The sequence below is a fragment of the Amphibalanus amphitrite genome, unplaced genomic scaffold (assembly GCF_019059575.1).
Source record: "Amphibalanus amphitrite isolate SeventyFive unplaced genomic scaffold, NRLGWU_Aamphi_draft 000752F_arrow, whole genome shotgun sequence".
Taxonomy (NCBI): Eukaryota; Metazoa; Arthropoda; class Thecostraca; order Balanomorpha; family Balanidae; genus Amphibalanus; species Amphibalanus amphitrite.
This window is the reverse complement of record NW_024882246.1, coordinates 22,915-47,500: the sequence shown is the minus strand read 5'-3', so window position 1 is coordinate 47,500 and position 24,586 is coordinate 22,915. Positions and strand designations below refer to the sequence as shown.

General features: G+C 55.9%; 3 protein-coding genes across 3 annotated transcripts in view; 2 read left to right on the top strand and 1 right to left on the bottom strand.

Moving 5' to 3' along the window:
• The window catches only part of LOC122365633 (hormone receptor 4-like), a 61,153-nt gene extending 48,449 nt beyond the window's left edge, over positions 1–12,704 (top strand). The window contains exons 5-7 of the mRNA XM_043337016.1: positions 9,425–9,498; positions 11,884–12,605; positions 12,665–12,704. Of these exons, the coding sequence (XP_043192951.1) occupies positions 9,425–9,498; positions 11,884–12,605; positions 12,665–12,704 (836 nt within the window). The remainder of the gene's footprint in view (positions 1–9,424; positions 9,499–11,883; positions 12,606–12,664) is intronic.
• A 139-nt stretch (positions 12,705–12,843) lies between these two features.
• On the top strand, positions 12,844–18,268 carry LOC122365621 (helicase SRCAP-like). The gene is made up of 4 exons (XM_043336992.1): positions 12,844–14,179; positions 15,215–15,321; positions 16,699–16,811; positions 17,284–18,268. Exons 1-4 carry the CDS (start codon positions 12,940–12,942, stop codon positions 17,357–17,359), a joined length of 1,536 nt encoding a protein of 511 aa, XP_043192927.1. The 5' UTR covers positions 12,844–12,939; the 3' UTR covers positions 17,360–18,268.
• A 401-nt stretch (positions 18,269–18,669) lies between these two features.
• LOC122365618 (HIG1 domain family member 1C-like) lies at positions 18,670–24,483 on the bottom strand. The gene is made up of 3 exons (XM_043336986.1): positions 24,282–24,483; positions 19,781–19,900; positions 18,670–19,235 (listed from the first exon to the last, which is right to left on the bottom strand). The coding sequence occupies exons 2-3, from the start codon at positions 19,881–19,883 to the stop codon at positions 19,027–19,029; spliced, it is 312 nt and encodes a 103-aa protein (XP_043192921.1). The 5' UTR covers positions 19,884–19,900; positions 24,282–24,483; the 3' UTR covers positions 18,670–19,026.
• Between the last annotated feature and the right edge of the window lie 103 nt (positions 24,484–24,586).

Below are 24,586 nucleotides of genomic sequence, written 5' to 3'. Positions count from 1 at the left end.
TGTCCGCCAGCTTCTGGTACCCCTCAGGGGAAAGGTGGATACCATCGGGTAGGTACCACCCCTCACATCCCTTGAGGCCATGACGATTCTTGCTTATCTTGCGGGTGAGAGCGCGCCCTAGAGGGACGATCTTAGCCTCCGTGTCGAGCTTGACCAGCGTACGCTCCAGATGGTACGCTGCGGTGTACTCCCACGTGACACCGTGCATCTCACCGGCAAGGCGAGGGAGCGGCCCGAGCACGATGACCTGGTCCGCGCTCTTGAGCCTGGCGATCACGGCAGCGGCAGTTCTCCCCACAGTAGTCAGCAGCGCCTTGTCGAAGCTGGCCAACAGGGAAAGGCGGCTGTACACCTCATTCCCCGTCAGCCAGAGGACGACGATCCCCGGAAGCAGGTTCGCCGCGGTGGCCGCCGTCTGCCACGCAGCCACCTCCGTCTCCAGTCGCTCCAGCAGGGACCGCCACGTTTCGCCTCCCTTGGCGCGGTTCAGAACCAGGTCGTCTGGGAGCCGGGACGATATGGTGGCTCGGCGGGCGATCGAGTCCCCGAGGACGAGATGCATACGGGGCCGGCAGTCCCGCCCCCGGCCCGGTTTGCCAAACCGCGCTATCCGGGTTGGCGGAGGCTGGTTACCGGCGATCCAGCCCGATGCCTCATCGTCCACCAGCTCGAGACAAGCCATGCTTATAAGAAGAGAAGAAGTTGTAAGAACACTTTCACTTATACAGTGTCACGATGCATGTGGAGGGAGAATTTAATCATCAAGGGGTGCTCTGTTTGAAGAATTCATCCAGTAATAACGATGCGATAGCAAGGTATTCAGATTTACGTCAGGTAAGACAACCTCACCAATGAAAAAGAGGAAGTAAAAACAGGGTCATAACTTAGATCGGTGGCCACACCGCAAGTGATCAGCGATCTCTTGTAAACTTAAGTGCCTAATGCTGCTTAAATACAATGGACTTTCAAACCCATCAATGAAGGGACTCAAGTGACTAACGAAGAAGAGACGACGATGCCTATCAAGACATCGGTGATCATACCGAACGTGCCTTAACCTTATGAACTACAAGCAACCTAAGAACGACGAAGAATGCTGGGCCGTCGGTAGCTATACCGAGCTTGACCCTTTCAACCCGTTTTCAGCGATCAGACGAGGAGGCAGCCTCAAGCTGGAATAGCCGGTTGATCGGCCTGCGTGTTCTCTTCCCACGCATCAGAACGTTGGCTGCCCTCGGGTGACTGTCGCTGCCGACGATCAAAGATTTAACCCACGCCAACGGCCAGCGACTGCGGGGTCCTTGTCCATGAACTAGGACAACATCCCCAACTGCAGGCAGCAGTGCTGGACGACCACGGGCGGAAGCTGAGAGCCACCGCAGACAGCTTTAGTAGCAGATCATCACCGGCATATATGCAAGCGTTGAGGCTTTTGCCACGTCCGTCTCTTGCAGAATCATCGAAAACGATTCTGAGTTTGTCTTTCTGGAACACGCCGCGATGAGGCAGGAAGAAAGCGGACGCCGTGTTCTCACCGCGCGTTAAGCCAGGGCTAGGCTCGGGACCTATCCCGCTGCCAGCCGCTGCCAGAGCACGTACGGCTTGTTCTTCTTGTTCAGCTGCCTCTGTGCCAGGAACAATTAGTTCACCAGTCGCTTCCTTCTTTGACGTTTCTCCCATGCGCTGGGAGGCGACGTGAACTGGTGAACTCTCTATCACAGGGTTAGACAGCAGTTCTCTGATTTGTCCATCATATTTTTGAGCCTTTTCATCCGTTAAGTTCCTCGTCATGCACTGTGTCCTTGTCCTCGTAGCCTCGAAGTTGTCCATCGGACGATCATGAGATCTCCACACGAGACCCATTTCGTAGCGTCCCTCATCGTCATTCCACTGAGGTTCGCATTCTGGTCTCGCCTCTGAGTCTGATGCCTCCTTTTCACTGATTCCGACCGTATCCAAGCTCCACAGGCGCTCCACCTGGCACATGTGATGCGCCCTCCGGCACGTTGGCTGGTCCTGGTCAGGTGATCCATCACCGTGACGACCGTGCACCACGTAGCCGAACACAGTGTCAATTGCTCTCAGACCATCTCCCAGATCGACTTGATCCCACAGCACGACATGATACAAGTTATCAATGCCGATCAGGATGTCCACCTCACCGCCCTCAAAATCATCAGCCATCAGATCCGGCAGCCCGGAAGGCCCATTTGGCGGTGGGGTAGCAGGGAGAGGCGAGCAAAGCTGAGTGGTGCTCCAGAGCTCAAGGCTCACTGGCCCGTCGCCGAAACGACTGTATAGGCTCACTTTGACTCGGTCGTATTCACGAGGTTCTTCAGCTTTCTCTTGGAACCCGACGCATGAAAAGACTCCCGTGCCTGTGGTCTGAAGACCAAGTTCGCTGGCCAAGGAGCTCCGAATGTATGATGAATCCGAGCCCCCATCCAACAAAACTCGTGTCATCCGGTGACCTTTCGGACCCTCTGCTTTAACCAGAGCTGTCTGGAAAAAACAGCCTTTTCCACCGGCGCCGCTGGCGTTGTAGCGGCGCTGACCCAATGATGGCTGGGACCCAGCCACAGAGCCAAAAGCTTGAGCGGTGGTAGGACGGGGCGAGAATGGCGCTGCTTGTACCGACAGCTCGGGCGCCGTCAGGCTGCATGGGGACTCGCTGGAGCTCGATGCCGTATAGTGGAGCAGAGGATGGTGGCCCCTGCCACACACAGAACAGGAATCGGCCTGACAGTCTTTGGCACGATGTCCGGTGACGAGACATTTGAAACAGGCCTTGGCCGCTTTGGCAGTCTTCCAACGAGCATCCACAGTCGTGCCTTTAAACCTTTCGCAGCGATCGAGCCCGTGCCCGGTCTTACCACAGGCTGCACAGGAGGCTGGCTTTGATCTGGGTGGAAATCTGGCGTTCTCAGAGCGGTGCACACGCTGTGCGTTCAGATTGCTCGCCACAGGAGGCACTGTGGGCAGAGGCTTGGGAGAGGCATCAGCCGTGGTGGCTCCCCTTGCCGACTCTCGAATTCGGATTTCCTCGTGGAGGAATTTCAGGAACTCAGAGAAGTCGGAACTGTTCCGCCTGGCCCATTCAAGGCGCCAGTTCTCGGGTAACTTATCCTTCACGATAGGCAGAAGCAGGCTAGAGAAGCTGTCGGCTGTAACGCCAAGCGAGTTTAATGCTCTCGTGTGTGCCGACACGTGGTCAATCAGCGACCGCATGGCCTTCAGATCGTTTGAGCGGATCGACGGCATGTTCAGCATCTCTCGCATCAATGTGTCTCGGCGTACATCATTCTGTTCAAAGCGCTCTCGGAGCGCTGCTACCGCCTCGGAATACCCCTCTCCAGAAACTGGAATACCATGAATGGCTCTCAGCGCCACACCAGCCAGGTGGGACTTGAGAACGACAAATTTCTGGACATCAGCGAACCCAGGATTGTTATGGACTGATATAACGAACAACTCCCAAAACTCGGACCACTTCATGACATCACCGTGAAAAATTGGAATTTTCACGGCGAGTGAGGATTTGAGGTCTGCGTTCCCCACTGCGTTCCCTTGTTCAGCCTTGCCCTTGGCTTCTTCAGCCTTCTCAAGACGGGCGAGTAGGCGAGAGCTGAGGAACACCTCGTCCTCCATCGTCTGGACGTGACTCGTGTCGTCCACGTGGCCCTGTTTATCCAGCTGGATTTGGATGTCGTGCAATTCATGCTGAAGTTTCTCAATGTGATGAATTTTCAAGGCAAGCTGATCCTGATCCAAAGTTTTGGACTCTCCCTGACGATACGCCCTCAAATCGTTGCAAAGCTTCGTAGCTTTGGTGCGAAGTTTAGACCTGGCGGATGCCAACTCCTCCATGACTAAAGATAAAGAGAAATGAAGCTGTCCTAGGCAAAACTACCCGATGAAATAATCGACCTATACTTGAAACCACAGGTCTCGGCTATATCCGGCCCCGTAGGACTATGTTGTGATTACTGATAAAAGTGGACTGTATTTGTTACATTTACGTCTTTCGATCAAAACGATGGTGACGACACCAACCGAACGATTTACCTTGATTTTCAAATAACAAGAAATTAACTCAAGTGGATCTGTATTGCATACAACTGAGCAAACAGATATGACGAGGCTCACACTATGCCTAATTGAAGCGACCCAAACGAGGCAAACTAAACCAGCGGACCTTACATCGAGATCAATACATCGTAATATTCAAGTGGGGACATTGATAGTTTAAGTTATTTGCCAGTGTTTAATTTCGCCGACACCGGGGTGCAGTGGACCGGTAGCTAAACCGATTCCGCCCGGAGCCCGAGTTGATACGACCGGCCCTTGCCTCACAGACCGGGGCGGTATCAGTACCGTACCCGCTCGCGAGGAGGTCCAGAGATCAACTGGCCGGCGCTACCTGGCCGGCCCTGACATAAGCTCGGGTCCCCGCCCCGGGCCATAGACACAGCACACAGCCCACGACCTGTACGCGTGCACCCACCGCGCCGGCCGCTCGCCGGCCGGCTGACCGCTATCGCTGGGCGCGTAACAAACTAAACGGCGCTAGGCACAAATCACGACACTCTCTCTCTCTCTCTCTCTCTCTCTCTCTCTCTCTCTCTCTCTCTCTCTCTCTCTCTCTCTCTCTCTCTCTCTCTCTCTCTCTCTCTCTCTCTCTCTCCTTTTTGTAAACGTGTACTCTCACTCACGATCACCTCGTATTTGCCTACTCGTTCTCATCTATATCTAGATCGTCAGCACTCGGTTTCTGATTGATGGGTCTTTTAGCCGTTATCGGCTTATGATCTCAAACTTCTTTGATGCTGCTGTCTCTTCTTGTGTTACGCGCTCTCGGAAATTGATGCATTTACTCTTATCTCATCCTTCCTTCCTTTCTTGTTCTGGCGGTTCTCCCCTCCGTCGCTGGTTCATCTCTTCTTTCATCTGCACTGTCTCCTTATCTCGGTTCCTTCCGTCGTTCTCATCTCCCCTTCCCCCGCCCGTTCTCCCCTTCTCCCTCCCAACTTCCACTGGCTGTCGTCAGTCACGCCTTGAGGCCGGCTGACAGCGGTGGCCGCAGCACGCCCCTCAGATCGTCCTCTGTGTCCCGCCGCCCCCGCCGCCGCCGGCAGCCGCCGCCGCGCCACTCGCCCTTGATTAAACACGGCCGGATCAATTGAGGTCGAGCGGCCGCCCGGCCTTTTATCCCCTCGATCGCGCGTAATCTGCTCAATTTGTTGTCGCCGGCAGCGGCGGCGGTTGTGTCTATTTGTGTTTGTCGGCGCGCCGCAGCGGTTGATGAGGTCGACCGCGCGCCGCTAGTGCCGTAAAGTCAAGCGTGCGGCAAAAACAGCGCGCCTGCGCCGAGGCCGTCGTGCCGAGGCCGCTCTTGGCAGCATGTTTGAGCGCACGGCCTCCATAGCAACTCGGAGACGGCGGACGAGCTTATATCGGGATACACGGGCACTGCACTGACATCGACGAGATTAACTAGAGCTCACGCTGTGTATCGGCTTACCAACCGGGAAGGCGGCGATGGAGACGATGATACCGCTTTTACGTTGCCAGAACGGTGCGGATTCATCTTTCATACGCTAGCCACTCCCTGTCTTCTCATATGGCGATTGGTCTGTCCTTTTGTGGTCGGACATTTGGTCTGTCAATGATCGGCCATATGTTTTCCGTCATCAGTCAACCATCAGGCCGTGTTTAGACCGTCCTTATGCCGCCCGTATCACCGCCCAGGCCATCTGAAGTCTGTCGAGTCATTCTTTCCGTTGAGCGCCGGCATCACACAGATGCTGCGGCCGCCGACTTATGCTCGGGCACGCGTCTGTTGTGTGATTTCCCGAGGAGTCCCGTTTGATACCCGGAGTCTGTGAATGGGCACACCTCTCCCGCGACAGATGGGTGTTTGTGTTTCCTTTCTCCGCATTCAGACTGGATGGATGATTTGCTCGGCGCGCCGCCGCACACTCAGCCTCTCCCGCCGCGCCACTTGGATGATGCCACTTTCTCTATGCAGATTGTGACGTCTCATCTGTCGGCTAATGGCCTGGAGCGTGTCAGCGACAGTGGCCGGCGCGGCGGCGGCCGGTGCGCGCCAGCCCGTGTCTCCGGCCCTTCAGAGGCCCTCTGCAGGTCGTCACTCGTATGCAGATGGCGGCCGCGGCGCGCGGCGGAGCGGAGCGGCTGGCAGCGCGGTGCGGCTCGGCCTCACCGGCCCCACACCGACTCTGCTCGGAGCGCGGCGTCTCGAGACGCGGCGCGGCGATCGATGCGCCACAGGATCGTCTCGATTAGCGGCGCGGCCGGGATGAATCTGGCGCGGCCGACGGCAGCGACACGTCGCCACTCGTGTACGGGCGATCAATGGGCCGACGACGCGCCTGACACCTGGCGGACGGCACCGGAAGCTCGACCGTCCGGTCAGCCTGGGCTCGCGGCGCTGCAGCCCAGCCCGGACCATTTGGTGAACTGTCAGATAGAGTTGAACATTTATCTTGGCGGCTTTCCGGTTTCTCAGCAGGATAATAGGATTTTACTGCTGAACTCTGTCTTCGATCAATATTGCTCAGTAAACTGAATAGCGACCCCGGAGAAGGCGATTCGCCAGCAATAACACGATTTATTGCACCACAATGAATCCGATTTTTCGATTCATTTCCTATCTGGCGCCGCTGATGGGCTGTTTCCGTTTTCGCGCGGCGGGGTGCCGTACGGCTCTGGGCGGTCAGGGACCGTACAATTAGTGGTCGGTCGGGGCGGGGCGGCTAATGAGCTGAACGGAGACAGAGGGTAATGAGCCGCGACTGACCGCCCGGCTGCGGGAGGGCCGCGCGACCCGACCGCCGCCCTCACAGCGGCCCTCACAGCCGCACCGCGTCCCGGCGTCAGTCTGAGTAGAACTGTCCGGCTGGGTGTGGGGCGCATTTACTTTTGCTGATGACTGATGTCTATTTGCGTCTGAGTAAATTGGAAAATCGTTCGTAACATGTGCAGAATCCCTGTCGGACAGCTGTTGGTTCCACCTGCTGACGCCGTGCAGGCTGTCTCAACCGTAACATGTCTCCTGTTCTGTGTCTTCGTGGCTGGACTGCCTCCCACTGGACCTCCCCGGTCCTTGTACCGAGTCGTGACGGACGCTCTGCACAATCGTCATTGTTACCACGGCGATGGAGTTGGGACCGACTGCGGCTGCCAGCTCCGAGCGTCTGAATATCGCTCCGGAACGACCCTATCTGACAGGCCGGCCCAGCTGACGCCAGGCAATTTCGCAGTGTCATTCGCCGTGACGGCCTGTGGGCCCCCGAGTTCTGCATGATGGGTTCATCGCGCCGACAGTGCGGCCGAAATAACAGCGTGTTGCTCGGCGCCGGGCGCTGTTTTTATCGGCCGATTTCTGGAGCAAGTAGCCGTGACAAAGGGAGTGCGTCCGTTGTCAGTGTTTTTGTCGACGCGGCGCCGCAGAAGTTTGTGGCACCCCTGTTCTGCAGCCTCTCTGTGGTCGCTGGGGCGGTCTCTGTAATGCCTGACAGCTTTTCAAGGCGCGCACGCTTCTGCCGCTTTTTCCACACGGCTTACATGTCTTTGATGCAGTTTTTGTCGCGGCCAGTTCCCTCCAAAAACCAATTGACGCTGTCGGGTTGGGCCCGCGCCCCTGCCTCCCCTGTCCCGGTGGACTATGTTTTTATAATAGCTCGGCGGCACAGGGCGCGGCCCGGTCGCGGCCCCGCCGCCGCGCTGTCATCGCTATGCCGCTCGGCTCGCCCCCAGTTAAACCCGTCCCTTCCCGCTGCAAATCGGCGCCGCTCGCCGCTCGACCTATCTGTAAAAGGGCCTCTTAACTGGTCGGACGAGTGAGCTTTGTTCGTCGGAAGCGGTCGTCGACTGCGCCGGCCGCCGTTGCCGTCGGCTCCCGGCGCCCCGTGCAGCTCTCTTTGTCTGCTCGACGGAGTGGCCTGCCTGCAAATGAATCACACGTCGCGCCTTGCCGTGCTGACTTATGGCTGCGACGAGACGGCGGCGCGGCGGTGCGGTGCGGTGCAGGTGCCGCGTGGACAGTCGGGCCGCATCGCACCCTTCACCCGGCCCCGGCCCCGGTGCGTGTGCTACGCAGCTCCGCAAAGGTGTCGGCGTGCGGTCGGCTCCCGCTGGGCCCGGAACAAACCGCGGCGGAGCGCTCGGCCGACTGCGGGGAGCCCGCAGCGCCCGCTTTGGCCGGTGAGATATGTTTGTTTTGTCACGGCCGCCGATTTCAGCAGCTCGGCCCGTGTGCGCTGCACCTGGGCGCAGGCGGGAGCGCTGTTTCGGCGAGCTGTTACAGCCCGTCGGTCGATGTTTTGACGGATGTTATGTCGCGAGCGCGCGGGCGAGGTCGCGAGCGCTGCGCGACCTTCATGCTACGTGCTCACCGTCAGGGCGGTACGATGTGTTGGGCGTCTGTCACCGCCCCTCGCTGTAGCGCACCCTCACCTCCTGTCGGCACTGATTCACGTCGTGCTCTACCCCGGCGCCCTGATTCACTGGACGGTGTTGGAACTCTGTCCCAACACTCTGACTCACCCGTTAGTGTGAGAATCTTGTTCCCTGACCGACGATTTGTCAAGTCCCCTTCTGGAGCGCATACCGCTCGGGCGACCTGAATCACTCAGACTCTCACCAGTAGGTAATGATCGCCGGCCGGACTGACTCAGATCAGCTCACCCTCAGGTGGGGAGACACCTGCTGTGACTCACCCTGCCCGAACGTCCCCCTCTGATCCTTGTCACCCCGACATGACGTGCTACAAGCTGCTCTCACAGCCGGCCAACTTCCAGCAGCCGTGCCGCCGGTGACACTGTTCTAGCAGCTCGGGCTGTCGGGTTTACCGCCGTTCCCCTTGGAATTATGTAGTTATGTGGCCACTGAGGCGCCTTAGAGTATATCCAGTGGGCCGGCCATGCTCTGTCGTATCGTATATGTAGTGTGGCATAGCGCCTAGCGGCTTGTGTACCGGGGTGGTGTTCTAGCCACCCCTCCCCCAGTACCTACTCGTGTGAGGCCCCGTCGGCGGGTCGCCTGATTTCGTGACTCATCAGTGCCACGGCCCCGCCTGACTCAGCGAAAACCACCACCAGAAGATGCATGCCGTGTCTGATTCGTGCGTGCAAGAACTAAGTGGATGTGGGTATATATGATGTTGCTGTATTTGTGGTGGTCGGTGATACACGATCTTGATAGGCGGTTTGGACTCGGTGGCTTGCATTGAGTTAGTGAACAGGCTGTTGAATAAACCCGTGTTAGTATGCTAGTCATGTCAGCACTATTGTATGTAGAATGCGCGTTGTGTTGGTGGCCGCGCCGAACTGCGAGTTATCACGTTCGTCGTTCTAAACGTTCAGCTGAATGACTCTGACCTCGTATACCTTTTTGTTGGCAGACGTACCACCGACCTTCCAGGAGCAGCGATGCAATCCTCACAACAACCCCTTCTTCAAGGAACAGATGATGCAGGTAACTGGAACTGCAGGACTTATGGGAGCAGGTGTTAACTAGTGTATTGTGACAGAGGGGCTAACATTGCAGTGGAACGGCCTTTATGGAGGAGCTGTCGCTGGGTGGCCTAAGTGATACGTTATGCATGCTATGTGTTATGCATAGTGCTGCTTTCGGGATGCGTTGCTGGCAGGCTTTATAAAAGATTTCCGTGACCTGGAATAAGTAGATAGGTACCGAGAGGATATACATAGTTAGAGACGACTGGTTTACTGGGTGTGAGGGCGGGAGTCCAGCGGCGATGGACGCTGCTCACTGCTCAACTAATGGCGATGGCCAGATTGACAGGAGGCGGGGCGGGCTATGGCCGAGCCGCGCGGGTGTCGGTTCAGTTACCTGGTTCCGCCCCTCCCGACGGCCCCTGACACCAGTAATGAGGCGAACAGCGCCTACACTGCAGTGGCGGGTTTCCCAGAAATGTGACCTGACACCTCGGGGAGAGCCCCGGTGGCTAACGATCCCACTCCTGCAGTCACCTGCACCCTGTCCCAGGTGTCAGCCGTGCACTGCCGTACAGCTGCGGTCGGTTTTTGTGGTCAGGTGATATCCTCCTGTCAATCTGTTCCTGGTGATATCAGTGTGCACATGGTGGTCAGATTTGTACTGAAATTGGCTGAACAAGCTGGCTGGATATTTCATTATCTGTCTGACCCACAATCATGTGGCTTTATCCTGAAATTACTCGACCATGCTCTTTCATCCTCTGTGATGAGCTCCTCTTCCACAATTGGGCACAGCTCCCATCAGACGCAGTGCTGTGGACAGTGGTCCTTTTCTGACCACTCAGCCGCCACCGGTCAGCACTCCTCCGAGAGTGAGTGGCCACTGGTCAGCCCTCCTCCGAGAGTGAGTGGCCACTGGTCAGCCCTCCTCCGAGAGTGAGTGGCCACCGGTCAGCCCTCTCCCAGAGAGAGTGAGTGGCCAGCCACTCGGCGCTTCGATCGATCACCGGTCGCCACAAAGAGTGGCCGCCAGACGGACAAAGCGGCCGCTCACTCGCTCGCTCTCGCCCGCCGGCTGACCGGCGCACTTGGACGCCGCGCCGCCGCCGGCTGCGTCGTTTTTGCCGCGGTGCGGCGTGCACGCGGCGCACGAGACGCGGCGCACGGTGTGGTGCTCACAACGCTTGGCTGAGCGAGGAGCCAGCTGGGCTCGGAGTGAGCTCCGGGTGAGCTCACTCGGATGGTGAGCTACACCTGTCGGAGCTAGATAAAAACGGTTCCCTCGAGAGGCATAGCACGGCTGAGTCTCTCACACCGTCCGAACTCCGAGCTCCAGCTTTGAGGGAGCTAAGGCAGAGCGAGCTAAGGGCCCAGCGAAGCTGCTCTGAGCCCTACGGAGCATGGCCCAGAACGGAGCTGTGTCGCACGAAGTAGCTTGAGATAGAGTCAGCCGGCCGCGAAGCGCACTGATCGTGTCTGTCGCACGCCCTGGGAGCACGGGGTCGACAGAGGGGCGGTTTGAGGACGGTCGCGGTGACAGGTGGGCCAGTTGGGACGCTGAGTCAGCACACCCTCCTCCGCTGTCGCCACCGTCCAACGCCCACGGCCCGTCACTTGCCGGCCGCCGGTCGAGCGCGGAAATAGACTGGGAATGTCTGACAGCAGGTCAGGTGTCCGTGGCAGGCCGGCCGCCGCGGCTCGGGTCCGGGTCTGGGCGTCCCCAGTCCCCACGCCCGTCACTGCCCTCGGCGCGACTCTGACATCCAATTGGAAAGTGTCAAACCAGTCTCGATTGCAATTGGAAAGCGCTCGGAGATTGGATTGTGACGGGGCCGGAAGCCGGTTGTCGGAGCGACGTCCGGCGCCCTGTTTCGACCGGTGACAGACGGCTCGGTCGACGCGTCGGTCTCCGCCGGGCCGCGAGGCACGACTTCAGCCCAGATGAGCCCGCCCGGCGCTCCACGTTTCGCTCGGCGGCGCGTCGCGGCTGCCTGGCGTGCCGGTCCGCCCCAATCGGCTGCCACTCGCGCCGTGCGCAGCAATTGTCTGCTCTGCGGATGTTTGCGGGCGCGGCTCGACTGTGTGTTTGTTTTTCTGTCGCGCCAAGTGGCCCCGTTCATCACGGCTGTCGGGTGGCGGCGGCCGCCGGCGCGCGGAATGACAGAGCCTCCGTCGGCGGCCGGGGCTGGCGCGGCTGCAGCCGACCCGGCACCGGCCGGATGCGCGCCGCAGCGGCCAGCGACAGATCACGTGTTTGTTGTGTGGATCAATGATGTTTTGAAAGCGGCGAGCTGGCAGCAGGGTGATGGGCGGCGCGCCCCGGCCCGCCGACATGATACCCTGTTTGTGTCCGCGCTGTCGGTGATGTCATGTCGGTCTGACAGTGGTGATCTGTTTGCAGGCGATGGAGCAGATGAACATGCAGCAGCAACAGTTGCAACAACACCAACACATGCTGCAACATCAACAGCACCAACACCAGCAGGAGCATCTTCATCAGCACCAGCACCACCCAGCTCAGCAGCATCACCCGATGCAGCCGCAGCACCATCAACACCAACACCATCAACAGATGCTTCAGCAGCAGCAACAGCAGGCCAACTTCTTCATGGAGCGGGCGCAGGCGCCGCTGCCGGCCTCGGCGCCCGTGCCGTGGCAGCGCGGCGCGGCGCCCTGTCGCGCCTCGTGGGAGGAGGCGCGGCGGCGGCGGCAGGCGGCGCGCGGCCGGCGGCGGCTCGGCCTGCCCGGCCGCTCCTCGCCCTGTCCGAACGTCGACGTCCGTCAGCTGGAGCGCCTCTCCCCGCCCGTGTGCTCGTCGGCCGCGCCGCCTGCCTCCGCGCATCAGGCCGGAGGACTGGCCATGCCGAGCTTCCTGGACGATCCCAGCGGCTACCTGGCGCAACAGACGCAGCTGTTGAACGATACGATGCAGGAGGGACTCAGTCCGGTGCCGCCGCCGCCCCAGCAGCCAACGTCATCGATATCCCACCCGCAGATGTCGATATCGACAGCAGTGTCGTCAGCGACGCCAGCGTCGGCGGCGGTAACGACGATCACCACGTCTGCCGCGACGCACGCCGTGACGGAAACATCCACCGTGTCCCTGAGCGTGAGGACAGCGGAGTCGGTTCCTGTCGCCGAGTCGCCCGCGCCCCCACCCGCGCCGCCACCCGCGCGGCAAGCCTCACCATCACCTCCGCCGCCGTCGCCGCCGCCTACTGAGGCGCCCGCCGCGTCCCCACCGGCAGCATCGCCAGAGCCGGCGCCGTCACTGGTCGCGTCACCGCCGCCCCTGATGGCTCCGGAGGTTCCGGTCAGCGAGACGGTTGTAGAGGAGTCCTCTCCCGTGCCAGCTCCGGTGCCCACCCCGCCGCCGGCGGCGACCAGTACGCCAGTGTCCCTCCCGGCGGCGGTGACGCTGGCGGCTCCCGCGGAGGCGACGGCGACCACAGTGGCGATGGAGACAGCGCCGTCAGCGCCGATCTCGGCGCCGGCGGCAGCTCCGATCTCCGCGCCGACCCTGGCGCCGGCGGCTTCCACGGCTGTGCTGTCAGGCTCGGCACCGTCGTCCATCCCGCTGCCGCTGCAGCTGCCCGTCTCGGTCTGCATCCCGGTCTCGTCGTTCTCGATGACACCGGTCTCAGTTTCTATGTCAGTGGCCCTGCCGCTGGTACAGGGAGCCGTCACTAGTGTGCAGCACCCGAGCGCTGCCCGCAGCGCGCCCGGCCGGGTGGCAGCGTCGCGCGCGGCCGCCCCGCCGCCGGTGCGGACCTCGGTCACCGCCACACCGACCACCGTCATGGCGACCCCGCGCGCACCGTCCGCGACGCGGCCTTCACCGGCCTGCCAGCCGCGACGCGCCACGCCGCCGACTCTGGCTCCGGCGCCTCCGCCGCAGCAGTACCAGGTGCTGGGCCAGCCGGAGCTGCCGCTGGTGCAGTCTCTGCCGGCCGGACAGATCATCCTGCCGTCCGGCCAGGTGATCCTCACGCAGCCCATCCAGCCGATGCTGCAGTACGTGAACGCGTTCCCGATGCAGAGTCCGGTGCTGCTGCCCGGCGGCGGCCTGCTGCAGACGGTGGAGGAGCCGCGACCCGTGGCGCCGCCGCCGCCGCCGCCCACCTCTGGCCGCCGGCGGCGACGGAAGCCGCAGGAGCGCTCCGCCACGGTGGCCAGCATGCTGCGCGGCGCCGCGCCGCCGGCCGCCGCCGCGCCCGGCGTCATGAACGGTCTCCCGACTTTTGTGGTGGGCGCGGCCGGGAAGCCGCTGGTGCTGAGCTCCGGTCAGCCGGGTGTGAACTTCCTTCAGCCCCTCCTGCTGCCCGGCGCCGGCGGTCAGGTGTTCATCCAGAACATGTCGATGGGCGCGCCGCTGCTCTCTGCCGGCTCTGTGTTCCCGGTGAGCGCTGCGCCGCAGGTGGCCGGCGGCCAGCTCCTGCAGGTGGTCTCAGTGCTCGGTGACGCGGCGACTACGGCGGCCCCGGCGGCAGCGGCCGCTCCGCTGGTGGCTGCGCCGCCGGCCGTGGTCCAGACTCCGGCCGACTCGAGCACGCCGGACGGCGCCGGCGGCTGGCAGGGACGCGTCTCACCGCCGCAGGAGGCCGGCCTGGTCAGCTCCACCGTGGAACCGGCCGACTCCGACACAGAACCCGAGGAGACGGGCCGCGCGACGCTGAAGAGGAAGCGGCCTCATCCAGGTGCGTACGGGAAGGGCCGCGCGGGGAGGGTGTTTGTGTGCGGCCGGTCCGAGTGACGGCGAGTTGTTGATCTAGGCGTTTGGTTAATGGTTCCATTGTGCCTCTTGACGTGCGTTGAGAGCCGGCTGCGTTACGCTTGAGTGCCTTGTGAGGTATCATTGATGGCTTAGGCCAACAGAATGACGGTTGTTTCCAACTCATTGTGGTTTTGTCGAGCCGCTATGATCATGCAAATATGCTTATGTTAGCCCATCTTCCCTTTTGTCTTGAGCTGCTGTTTTTCCCGCATAATCTTGTCCCCGAAATTTGCTTCTCATCGTCTTCTCTCCCTTTGTTTTTCCTGCATAAATTGCGCTCGTCAGATAGCATCGGTGAGTGGCCGGGACGAGCGGCTGCTACTTTGTTCGACAGTGCATTAAGCCTGACAGAGCGGACGTAAATAACCGGCGAAGAGCGGCGCGTTTCGCTGTCTGGCTTCTGTTAGCCAGAGTGGGGCGCTCGCCACCGATACCACTGCCGCCCCCGTACAAATAGCTCAGCCAATGACGCAAATGGACGCGAAACCCGCTCGGGAATCCCGCGGTCGGCCGACCGGCCGCTGATCGATGCATCTCGTATTCTGTTATTGTGTTCTGTCAGAGTGTTTATATTGAGTGCTGCACTCGGCATGCTGATGAACGATAAGCGCGACCATGAAAGTTACATATGGCCAGTTCTAGGGAGTGGACCCGGATGTTTTCCGCATACGGAGCCATTCTATCAGACCTTAACGGCCATTTAATATGTCATGTAATCGCATAGCGATGGTCATGTCATTTTTACTGTCACTGCTGATCGCGGAACACGACACGTTTAGGACATTGATCACATTTAACATTCAGTTCGTGACCGCAGGCGACATTCCCGTGTACCCGCGCGCACCCGTTTGACCCCTGATGACCAGACCTCACGGCACGAGTAGCCGTACCATTCGCCCTGTTCTCCGTACGGTACGCCCCGGCCGCGTGTGACGTTTGTTCCCCGTACCCTCCGCAGACGAGCCGGCACAGACGCCGGGGTTCGCTGTCGGAGACCTGGTGTGGGGCTCCAACCAGGGACTGGACTCGTGGCCCGGCCAGGTCATCCAGCGCACTGATGTGCAGGTGAGACTTCCACACCTCGTTGCTCGAACTCGAACGCTTTCACGCCCCGCCGCGATTCTACGCCAATACATTGACGCCGCTACGGCCGCTGCGGTAGCGAGCGTTTCTATTACTGGGTTGAATAAAACCACAACGATACACTGAACGGATCCAGTTCCTCTGAAAGCCTCAGCGCGTCGCCGACCCGCCCGGTTGTGGCTGCCGGTGGCCCTATTTCGTATTCAGATTGTCCGCGGATGTTTCCGGCGTTTTGCATAGCGCTGTCACCCTCATCGTCTCTCTGTCTCTTCCTCCCTCCCTCCCCTCTCTCTCTCTCTCTCTCTCTCTCTCTCTCTCTCTCTCTCTCTCTCTCTCTCTCTCTCTCTCTCTCTCTCTCCCCCCGCTGTTGAGCGGTCTCTGACGTCTGTGACGGGCCGGTGGCCCCAGTGCGGACGTCAGACATTCAGCCAGCGCGGTAACCGGGCCCTGCACGGGTCGGCCGGAATGCGGAGACAGCTCGTTCGAGTTCGACATACGGCCACCCTTATCAGATGGTGTTGTTATTCGGGAAGCGGTACAAGAGCGACCCAACGCAGCGTGATGTGCTCAGGAAGAAACAGGCTGGGAGGCAGTAATTCAATGATGATACCATCGGAGATGCTGTGCGTGCCCGTGTCGACGATCGTGCGCGGCTCATAGCGCGGCACGTTTAAGGGCCATTTTTCTCGCGTGCTCATAATTCTCCGCTGTGTTATGACAGCGGTTCCCTGGTGCGCTGGTTTTCCACGCAATCAGAGGCGGTGGCGGAGCTCGGCGTCCCTCGCGTGTCGATGTGGAGCGCTGTATCACGCCAGTGGGTGGGATGTGGGCGATGGGGAGCGGACGGTGTAGGAGACACTGGGTGGGGTTTGGGATGACGGTGCGGAAAATTGTGCTATCGTGAGTTTGGGCGACCTCGCTGCTGTTGTGAGGGAGTGGGAGGCTGAGTGTGGCGTGTTCGCTGACGTGTCCGTATCCTGTTTGTAACCATGGGTGACGGTGTTTCCCTTGTGTGACCACGTGTCTTGTTCTGTCACTGAGTCCCGTTATGGTCGTTCGTTCTGATGTTTTCTGTCCCGCTCCGTGCCAGGATGCTCAGCTCGTTCTTTATTCACACATTCCGTGAAGCACCCGTATTATATAGGGATCCCTCAGTGTGCCCATGTCCCTTTATGTGACCCGTGTCCGTGCTCCGTGTATGTGTCTATGTCCCTTATATGACAACGTCGTCCCTTATGTGACCAATGACCTCGTCCCTAAACACCCACAGCAGTGTCCCGTGGCGTACCCTTGTTATAACATGTCCCCTCTGTGTTCGTGTCCCTTTATGTGACCGGTGTGTCCCCTCTGTGCCCACAGCCGTGTCCCGCCGGCCACGTGTGGGTTCGCTGGTTCGGCGACCACACCATGAGTCTGCAAACGGTGGCGTCGCTGCGCAAGTTTCACACCCACAACACGGCCAAACACAAAAAGTGAGCGAATTCCTCTCTACCTGAGCCGTCTCTGTAGTTATATCGAAGCCTGATAATGTTTTAATGGCTCACAGCCGGTGGCATGCTTCCAGAGACGAATATAGACCGTTATAATGCTGGGATTAATAAGTTAATGTAATTCCCGGGAGTTCTCTAATCGTTATGTGCCGTCAGTTGGAGCTCTTTTGTCTACCAACTTCCCAGAGTTCATTATGGTGCACTTCATCAGCATTAATCAAACACATTTCTGTTAGATGAAGCTGGAAATAGCTTTGCTAAGCATCTGTTGCTCGGCCGACCATCCATTTTGTCTGTGATTGCCGGCTTTGATTATGTCGCTGAGTTCGGCGTATTTGCTCGGAGACCTGGCGTCGCCGAGCCGGTAGCTGAGCTGTGAGAGAGCGGGCTAAATTGCCGCTGGTGGCCGTCCGGCCGCTGTATTGATCTGGACCGGGCGCTGCTTTGTCCGCAGGTCACACGCGCTGAACGGCAGCTTCGAGGAGGCGCTCCAGGAGGCGCTGACGGCCGTCAACCGACAGCGCAACTAGAAGTTGGCGATCCCGTCAACAGATGGCAGCTAATGCAGTGACCCAAGCCGTACAAACCCGAGTCGACCGGCCACGGGACTCTCTAGTCGAAACATGGGATCTGATTATGATCAGAGCGCCTGATGGCCGATGTTGTTTTCCATACTCTTTAAGAGTTTATTATTTGACACAGCGTCCTCATGGCGCTTGAACACTGTATCGTATTCGGCCTGAATAGGTGCTCGCGACCGCTCCTCTTCTGCGCGCTATCGAACGTTATGCGAGGCGCCCGGTGGAGGGCGACACGTGACCTCTTCCTTTTAGTGCTTTCAGCTGTTTTATTTGGTAGCCGTTTGATGGTGATATGTTGGTGCTGGCGTGCAGCGGCGCCCGAGACAGCCGCCGGCCAGTCAGCCCGAGTACAACGGTGTAGCCTGTGTTAGCCGGCGCGTCGCCCGCCCGCCGGCCGGCCGGCCCCAGTCTTGTTGTCGCCTGGAGGTGTTTAATGTCGGGAGCCAGCTCTCCTGTCAGTTCCACTCAAAGTGGCCTTATCATGTTGTTAAAGGTCTATAGGTGTGAGAGGCGCGGCGCGCGTGGCCCCTGTCCGGGGGCGCTGTATGGTTGTGGGGCGTGTTGGCCGGGCTGCTCCCCTCCCCCTCCCAATACCCGCTCGGTCCGCCAGTCTCGCCGGCGGACCTTCACCAGTGTTCGGAATAACATGCTAAATCGATCGGAGAGCCGGCCCCGAGTCGGCTGGCGTCGCTTCGCACTAATTCTGTGTTGAACGTCCAACAAATAGTATTATGTATGTGTAGTCATTGTTGGAATGCGTGCGTGTGTGTGCGCATGGCGTTGTGTGGTGGGAGGGTGACGATTCAAGTGTTACGGAGCCGATACTCGCTAGTAGCAGTAATATATCGCCCATTCAAATCCGCAGAGTTTGTGTCGATGAGTGAGTGTGAACACTCGACAGATAAGAGAGGTCTGGCTTCGTCAGACCGAAGGGGCCTAACCCAACAAAACAAACAAAAAGACCGATGTCCAAACGCGACACGAGTCGTAAGGTAGTCATGCTTTTAGTGTTGGGGACGATTTATAACATTGACACGGACTGCGGAGAAGTCCCTGCAGAAAACTGTCCTAGGCGACCGCCCTTCCACCTCCCATCTCGCAGCATCATTCACCTTAAGTTGCATGGCTTGGCCGTGGGGCTTGTTTTGATTGGGCTGGCATGATAGCGAAATGCGGGAGAGAATGTCGTCCCTTCATATAGTCGGTGACTGCGATTCACCTTTTACGGGTTGACCCTCAGTATAAGTAGGCTTGTGATAGGCTCGAGTAAGACATTTATTTCTCAAGCACAACATGCATCACCTGACGTTAACACATGGCCACCATTGCCTTACCCTTAACTGGCGCGCTTTGTCTGAATCTCGCCCATCTCGTACGCCATCCCACAATAAAACTCTGACAAAAGTATTTCCAAATGTTTGCTGAGTCTAAGACAACCTATCAACCCGGTCACAACGGCGTAATTGCCAGCTGCAATACCTATACCTATTGTAATGGCATACTTGGTACACCATGTTCGAGAAAGACATTCAAAATGCCTTGCGGGGTGGGGCTCGTCACCACCAACACACAGTCAACCTAACATTGAATAGTCACCGGCCTAGGGGAGCGTGTCGTCAGTTACCCGTCTGCTGCCACTCGGCAAGTTTGGGCTTCAGGTGATCCTTATACATCTGGTAGCACACGCCGGCCGTGAGACAGGACACGACGAACCCCTGCGCTGCCACGCGCATGTGGATGAGGTAGACGGACATCTTCATGTCCTTGGGTCTCCGGCGCAGGTTGTACAGGTTGTAGCCCACAATGCCAGTGAGGCCCACCAGCCCTGGGGAACGGAGACCAGACTGTACTCAGATGAGGTTCGCGAAAATTTCCGTAACATATTAGGGCCATCTGCTGGCCAAAAGTGGATGTAGGTATGGAGGTGCAGTTGGCCTTGCTTTCTAAGGTAAGAACCATTGGCTACGAAATGTTGGCAAAGTTTGTCAATGTTGACATATCTTTGATATATTCAATAAAGAACGTTAATCATAAGCCAATAAAAAGTACGATCAAATCCACGAAAAACGATTGCAAAACGATATAACTTGTGAATTTTGTTGATTTAGCTCAGCAGAAAGCTAGTAACTATGCATGGTCTATAAAAAAACAACTTTCGTGATCGCGAAAGCATGGGAGTCTCAACCAATACTGGCAATTTGGAGGACATCCATGCTTTCTGAAATACCGTTCGCTGATCGATCCATACAACCAATAATGTTTGATGCCCTGTATCTCTATGACTAGGCACACTCACTCTCAAGGGCCAATCAGGCACGAGTTGGGGAGATCAACAGCGTACAATTACCCCAAAGGAAGGAGCACGCTCACCTGCAACCATGAATGGCGATTCTTTGATCTTCCTAGCCAGCTTCGATTCTGAACTGGCTTCCGAGTCAAACGACTCACTGGGTATAACCCTTTCTGAACTCATGGTAACGGAGGTGACGGCTGAAAATGGAGGAAATCTGGTGATTATTCGGCCAACAGCAAGCGACAGGTAGACATGGAGAAACACAAAAACAAAATGGGGATGTCACTTGAAAATGTGTCAGTTGTCGATGGGATGTTCGATTCTCATAGGTCTTAAGTCCACTCCACTCTGCGTTAACATTCAAGAATGCAACAGCAGTCGGTAACCAGTCAGTTTGACCGGTCAAGGCCACCTGGAGCTGGTGGCCTGGTTGGTAAGTGGCCAAACCATATCCAAAGCAGGGGCTGCCGGCTGGATGGCTAGCACCAGCAGAGCAAGTGACTTTAAGAGAAAAAATCTGGTTGTTTGCAATGGCCAGTACCACCAGCTGGTAGCTCAGTTGGTGGGACATTGGATGCCTGGCGATGAGACAGAGAGTCGAGGTTTAAGTTGAAGTCACTCATGCCACAGGCACACCCTGGCTCCAGCCTCCACACTGGGAGGGATGGCCGAGGCCAGTCTGCAAAGTATGGCAATTTCGACGAGATCTCGCCGGTGCGGGCTTGTTCGGCTGGTGTGGATTTGATGCGGTGGACCAGACCAGATAGATAAGGAGAATCGAAGAAAAACATTGTTGGAGCTTCGACGTGCAATTCGGTGTGCTCTCGCGTTCAATTGAGTGTGCGGTGCAGTGGTCAGAGCGGACTATGCCAACGCTGGTCGTCTCATAATCACGCCCCCATGTTCGCACTGTTGGTCTTGGTCTTGGTCGTGGGTTAGGGCGCATAGCCTCATCGGGCTCAGAGCGTCCGTACATGTCTTGTGACTTGTTGCCACTTTCATGTCTTCAGAGTTGGTAGGTAAGACAATGGAGTACTAAGCGTGGTAGTGGAACGGAAAGACAACAGCATACCGGATAGAACCAGGATATAGTATTGAGGAATATTTCCAGGTAGGACAGTAGTTAATGTTAGTAGCGAACTATAAAATGGTTATGAACTTAGAGATAAAGAACTGAAAATGAAAGTAACATAAACGACCGGTATCTTTTATGCCTGGCTTTTAACAGTCAAAATAACACTCCATATACATTAATTTGCCATTGATAAACACTCTGGTAACAATAGGTACGCTTGTCTCCTCGTTAGAGTAGGAGGATGTCGTTCATCACCATACCATCATAACATGTCTCGATACACTGTGGTCGCAGACCAGTTGTTCAGGCCGTTTACATAGGAATGCTTTGGCCGTAGAGTTTCCTTAAGCGCGCTGCGTGGATCCATGGATAGAGAGACCAGCTGGTTAGGTTCGTCCAAACTAATTAGTTTCTAAACTACGTGATCAACTACGCTCGATACTGTCTTAAGTGCCATCACCGTCGATTGTCCTGTCAGTCAAGAAGTGTACATTCATTCACGATCAGTCAAACTTCCACGCACCACTTCCACATAACACAGACCACAGTACTGGTGGGACATAGCACACGGAGACAGGTGCAAAACAAAGGACATAGAACATTCATATTACATCTAGCGTGTTACATGTAAATAGAGGCACTACCATGCACACAGGCTTTTGACTCCAGCATTAAAAAAAAAAAAAAACATAGAAACACGCGTCGGGTATACATACACTATCGCACGTGAGTCGCACGTAGTCTGGCTCGGGCCTTGGTCTGGCTCTATTGTTTCTTAATTCACTGTTTACAGGCGTTTCATAAGATCACACGCTCGCAAGAAGATCATCACTTCGTTCAATATCTCAGGAAAGTCGTCACATAGCAGCGATTTTGTGCCCATGTTCGCACTGTTACAACACGAAACGTACCGCTCAGCTCTGCGAAGCGGTAGAGTGAGAGATGAGCACGGTCAATGGGAAGGATTCGAGATGTGCACGGCCGATGGTAAGGGCTCGATTGTGAAACTTGGTAGGTAGGTAGGTAGGTAGGTACCACATAACTTGAAATTACTTGACGTAATGACATGATGTGGAAAGTGAAAATGATACCTAGGTATATTGATGGAAATTTATGGACTTTCACTTAGGTACGCTACAAGAAGATTGAATTGGTCAACCAATTCAAATTCAATCTACTTGTGGAGTAAGTCTATAGATTTTCATCAATAGTTAACACTTACCATTGAAGTTACTTGCTATCATGTTGATTTGATACATAAGAACCTCATTCATTTTATTTGTATGACATGTTTGAATGCAATTTTCTCAATAAGTGAAGAAAAATGTTGGTAGTGCTCAACAACACATTGGTAGTGCTCAGCTGAACATTGGTAGTGCTCGGGCACTCCCAGGCCTATACAAAACGACGCCCCTGGGCTCGATCACCGCTCCATCGCTTCAAGAAGTCAAATGCGAACGACTTATCATGTATGTTAGACGCAGCTAATAAGTTGCATCGAAATAATCTGAGAATCTGAAGATGTTGCATTCTGCAGCATTCATAAACAAGATGCACATGGCTGATGGCAGGTCTCCGCCTTGGGAACCACCACTTTGCCGCGGCTAAGTAGTCAAATCCGCTGCGAATGACTTGCTGAAAGATACAGCTGTTGACCCTACGAAAGACGCCGAAAATGCATGCATGAGATGATTCCACATTTAGCCATTCATAATCATCTTTATTTTTACAACTAGGTATATGTTGTCAAATGTCAAGCCATCTAGCTAAATGGCGGTGTCGACTGTCGACACCATTGGGGCAACCATAGTACATCAAACAATAATCACCCTGGAAGAATCGTCAGGGGCACATACTGGATATAGTTCTTGTATTGGCATGACATGCTTTGTGTTTGAGTTGTGTGGTGGATATTTCTCGTTTAGTTTCCATACTTCTGAGAGGGCAGGATTGCAGTTCATATTGATATCATTGAGGTCAGTGCCGATGTAAACTGGTCATTTTTTTGGTTTGGTGCATTTTTTTTTTGCACTCCCATTCCGCTTTGATGCGGATTTTCTGGTCCTTTCTGAAGCATTGGTGCCGATTTTTAACTTTGGCCGGTGCGCCTTGTCACCTAGGGGCCATACTTTGCAGTATGGGGCCGAGATTGGTGGGAGCAGCCACGACTAAATTTGTAGTAAGTTGACTGCTGAGTGAGTCAGGCCTTAACCTGTGAGCTGCTGGGGGGGGGGGGGGGATTAAAGGCCCAACTTTTTAGTTGAAATAAAGAAAATGATTTACTGTCAATAAATTTAGATTTAGGTTGAGGTTAGACAGCCAAATCAAATAAATTAACATGGCAACTGCTGGTGTATCTAACCGCCAGAGCTGGGCGCGTTCCTCGATTTTCGGTAGTGCGTTAGCGTTCCTGCGTTCCTCCGGCCGCGGTTAGTGCGTTCCTGGAATAGCGTTCCTCAATTTTTTTCGCTCGGTGCGTTAGCGTTCCTGCGTTCCTGCGTTCCTCCCTCAAAAATACCGCCGAACCACGCGGCGCGGGCCCAACCAAACACGGGGCGAATCGATCACAGAATACCCAGAATGGCGACGTGGGGCAGAAAAGCAACTCGACATATCTTTTCCGAATCGAATATCTGAAATACGTTTTACCAATATCATCCGTAGGGTTTTCAACAAAAATACGACCTGCTTAAAAACAATAGTTAAGTTAAAAGATGTATCTTAGTAAAAGTTATCATATTTACTTTACACATTTAATGCCTGAAACTGAATCGAATAGTAAACATCACCACTAAAAATATTTACACATTTAATGCCTAAAACCGAATCGAATAGTAAACATCACCACTAAATCTAAGCAAGCCTTCCTCGATTCGACCGACAAGTGGCGCCTCTACCGGCAAACACACGTATTCGAGATTCAAACATTTGACACAGAGGTCATTGGCAGCAATATAATTTTTCGAGTGGTTCCGCAAGAACGCAGGAACGCTTCAAAATTTCGGGTGGTGCGTTCCTCTTACTTGCGTTCCTTTGAAAAACTTTGCGTTCCTGCGTTCTTGCGTTCCTAAAAAGGGCGGTGCGTACGTACGGAAGAACGCAGGAACGCACTAAAGGAACGCACTTGCCCAGCTCTGCTAACCGCTGGGGTACCTATTTTTCCATCCGCTACTTGCTGGAGGGGGGAGCACGGCATAGCCGATAACTAGAGAACTAGTAAGCGAAGCAAGGTGTGCAAGGCGGCAAACAAAAGAAAGCGACAAGATGCCATTGATGAGTACTTAACAGTTGAATTTTGAGGTCACAAGTCGGGTCATGGTCAGTTTTAACACCTGAAAATTGGCTTTCAGTTGAATAGACTTCCGAAACTGAAACATGCATGCATTTCAGTGTTGCACAATTCAACACTGCAATCCTGATAGATGATCCTGCACGACACGACCACTCAGTTAAATCACAATATGCAGAAAAAATAGGAGCAAAGAAAAGGATTGACAAGATACCTTGACAGTTTCCTCCAATTCAGTTAATGACGATTTATTTTCAGTTCAATTGCGACACCCCTCCTCTCTCGTATCTTCCCGGCTTATGCAATCGCGATCGAAAGCATGCAGCCAATGAGGAAATACTTTATTTTGTCGTGCTATCGCTACTTTTCTTTACAATGTTTTTGATACTTTTCCTAATTTGGCTTTCAAAATAATCTCATTTACTTTAAAATTTCCTTTTGAAATAAATTTAAGTAATTCCTCTTTTTATTTGTAATACAAAAGTGATTTTTTCATCAAAATATCTGCATTTTCTTTCA

What these genes read in the sequence shown, in the direction of transcription:
- LOC122365621 (XM_043336992.1), top strand. Translation starts at nt 12,940, where the DNA reads ATGGAGACAGCGCCGTCAGCGCCGATCTCGGCGCCGGCGGCAGCTCCG. An exon ending in TCCAGCGCACTGATGTGCAG is followed by an intron (nt 15,322 to 16,698) that starts GTGAGACTTCCA and finishes CTGTGCCCACAG; the next exon opens with CCGTGTCCCGCCGGCCACGT. An exon ending in AACACGGCCAAACACAAAAA is followed by an intron (nt 16,812 to 17,283) that starts GTGAGCGAATTC and finishes CTTTGTCCGCAG; the next exon opens with GTCACACGCGCTGAACGGCA.
- LOC122365618 (XM_043336986.1), bottom strand. Translation starts at nt 19,883, where the DNA reads ATGAGTTCAGAAAGGGTTATACCCAGTGAGTCGTTTGACTCGGAAGCC. An exon ending in ATCGCCATTCATGGTTGCAG is followed by an intron (nt 19,236 to 19,780) that starts GTGAGCGTGCTC and finishes TCCGTTCCCCAG; the next exon opens with GGCTGGTGGGCCTCACTGGC.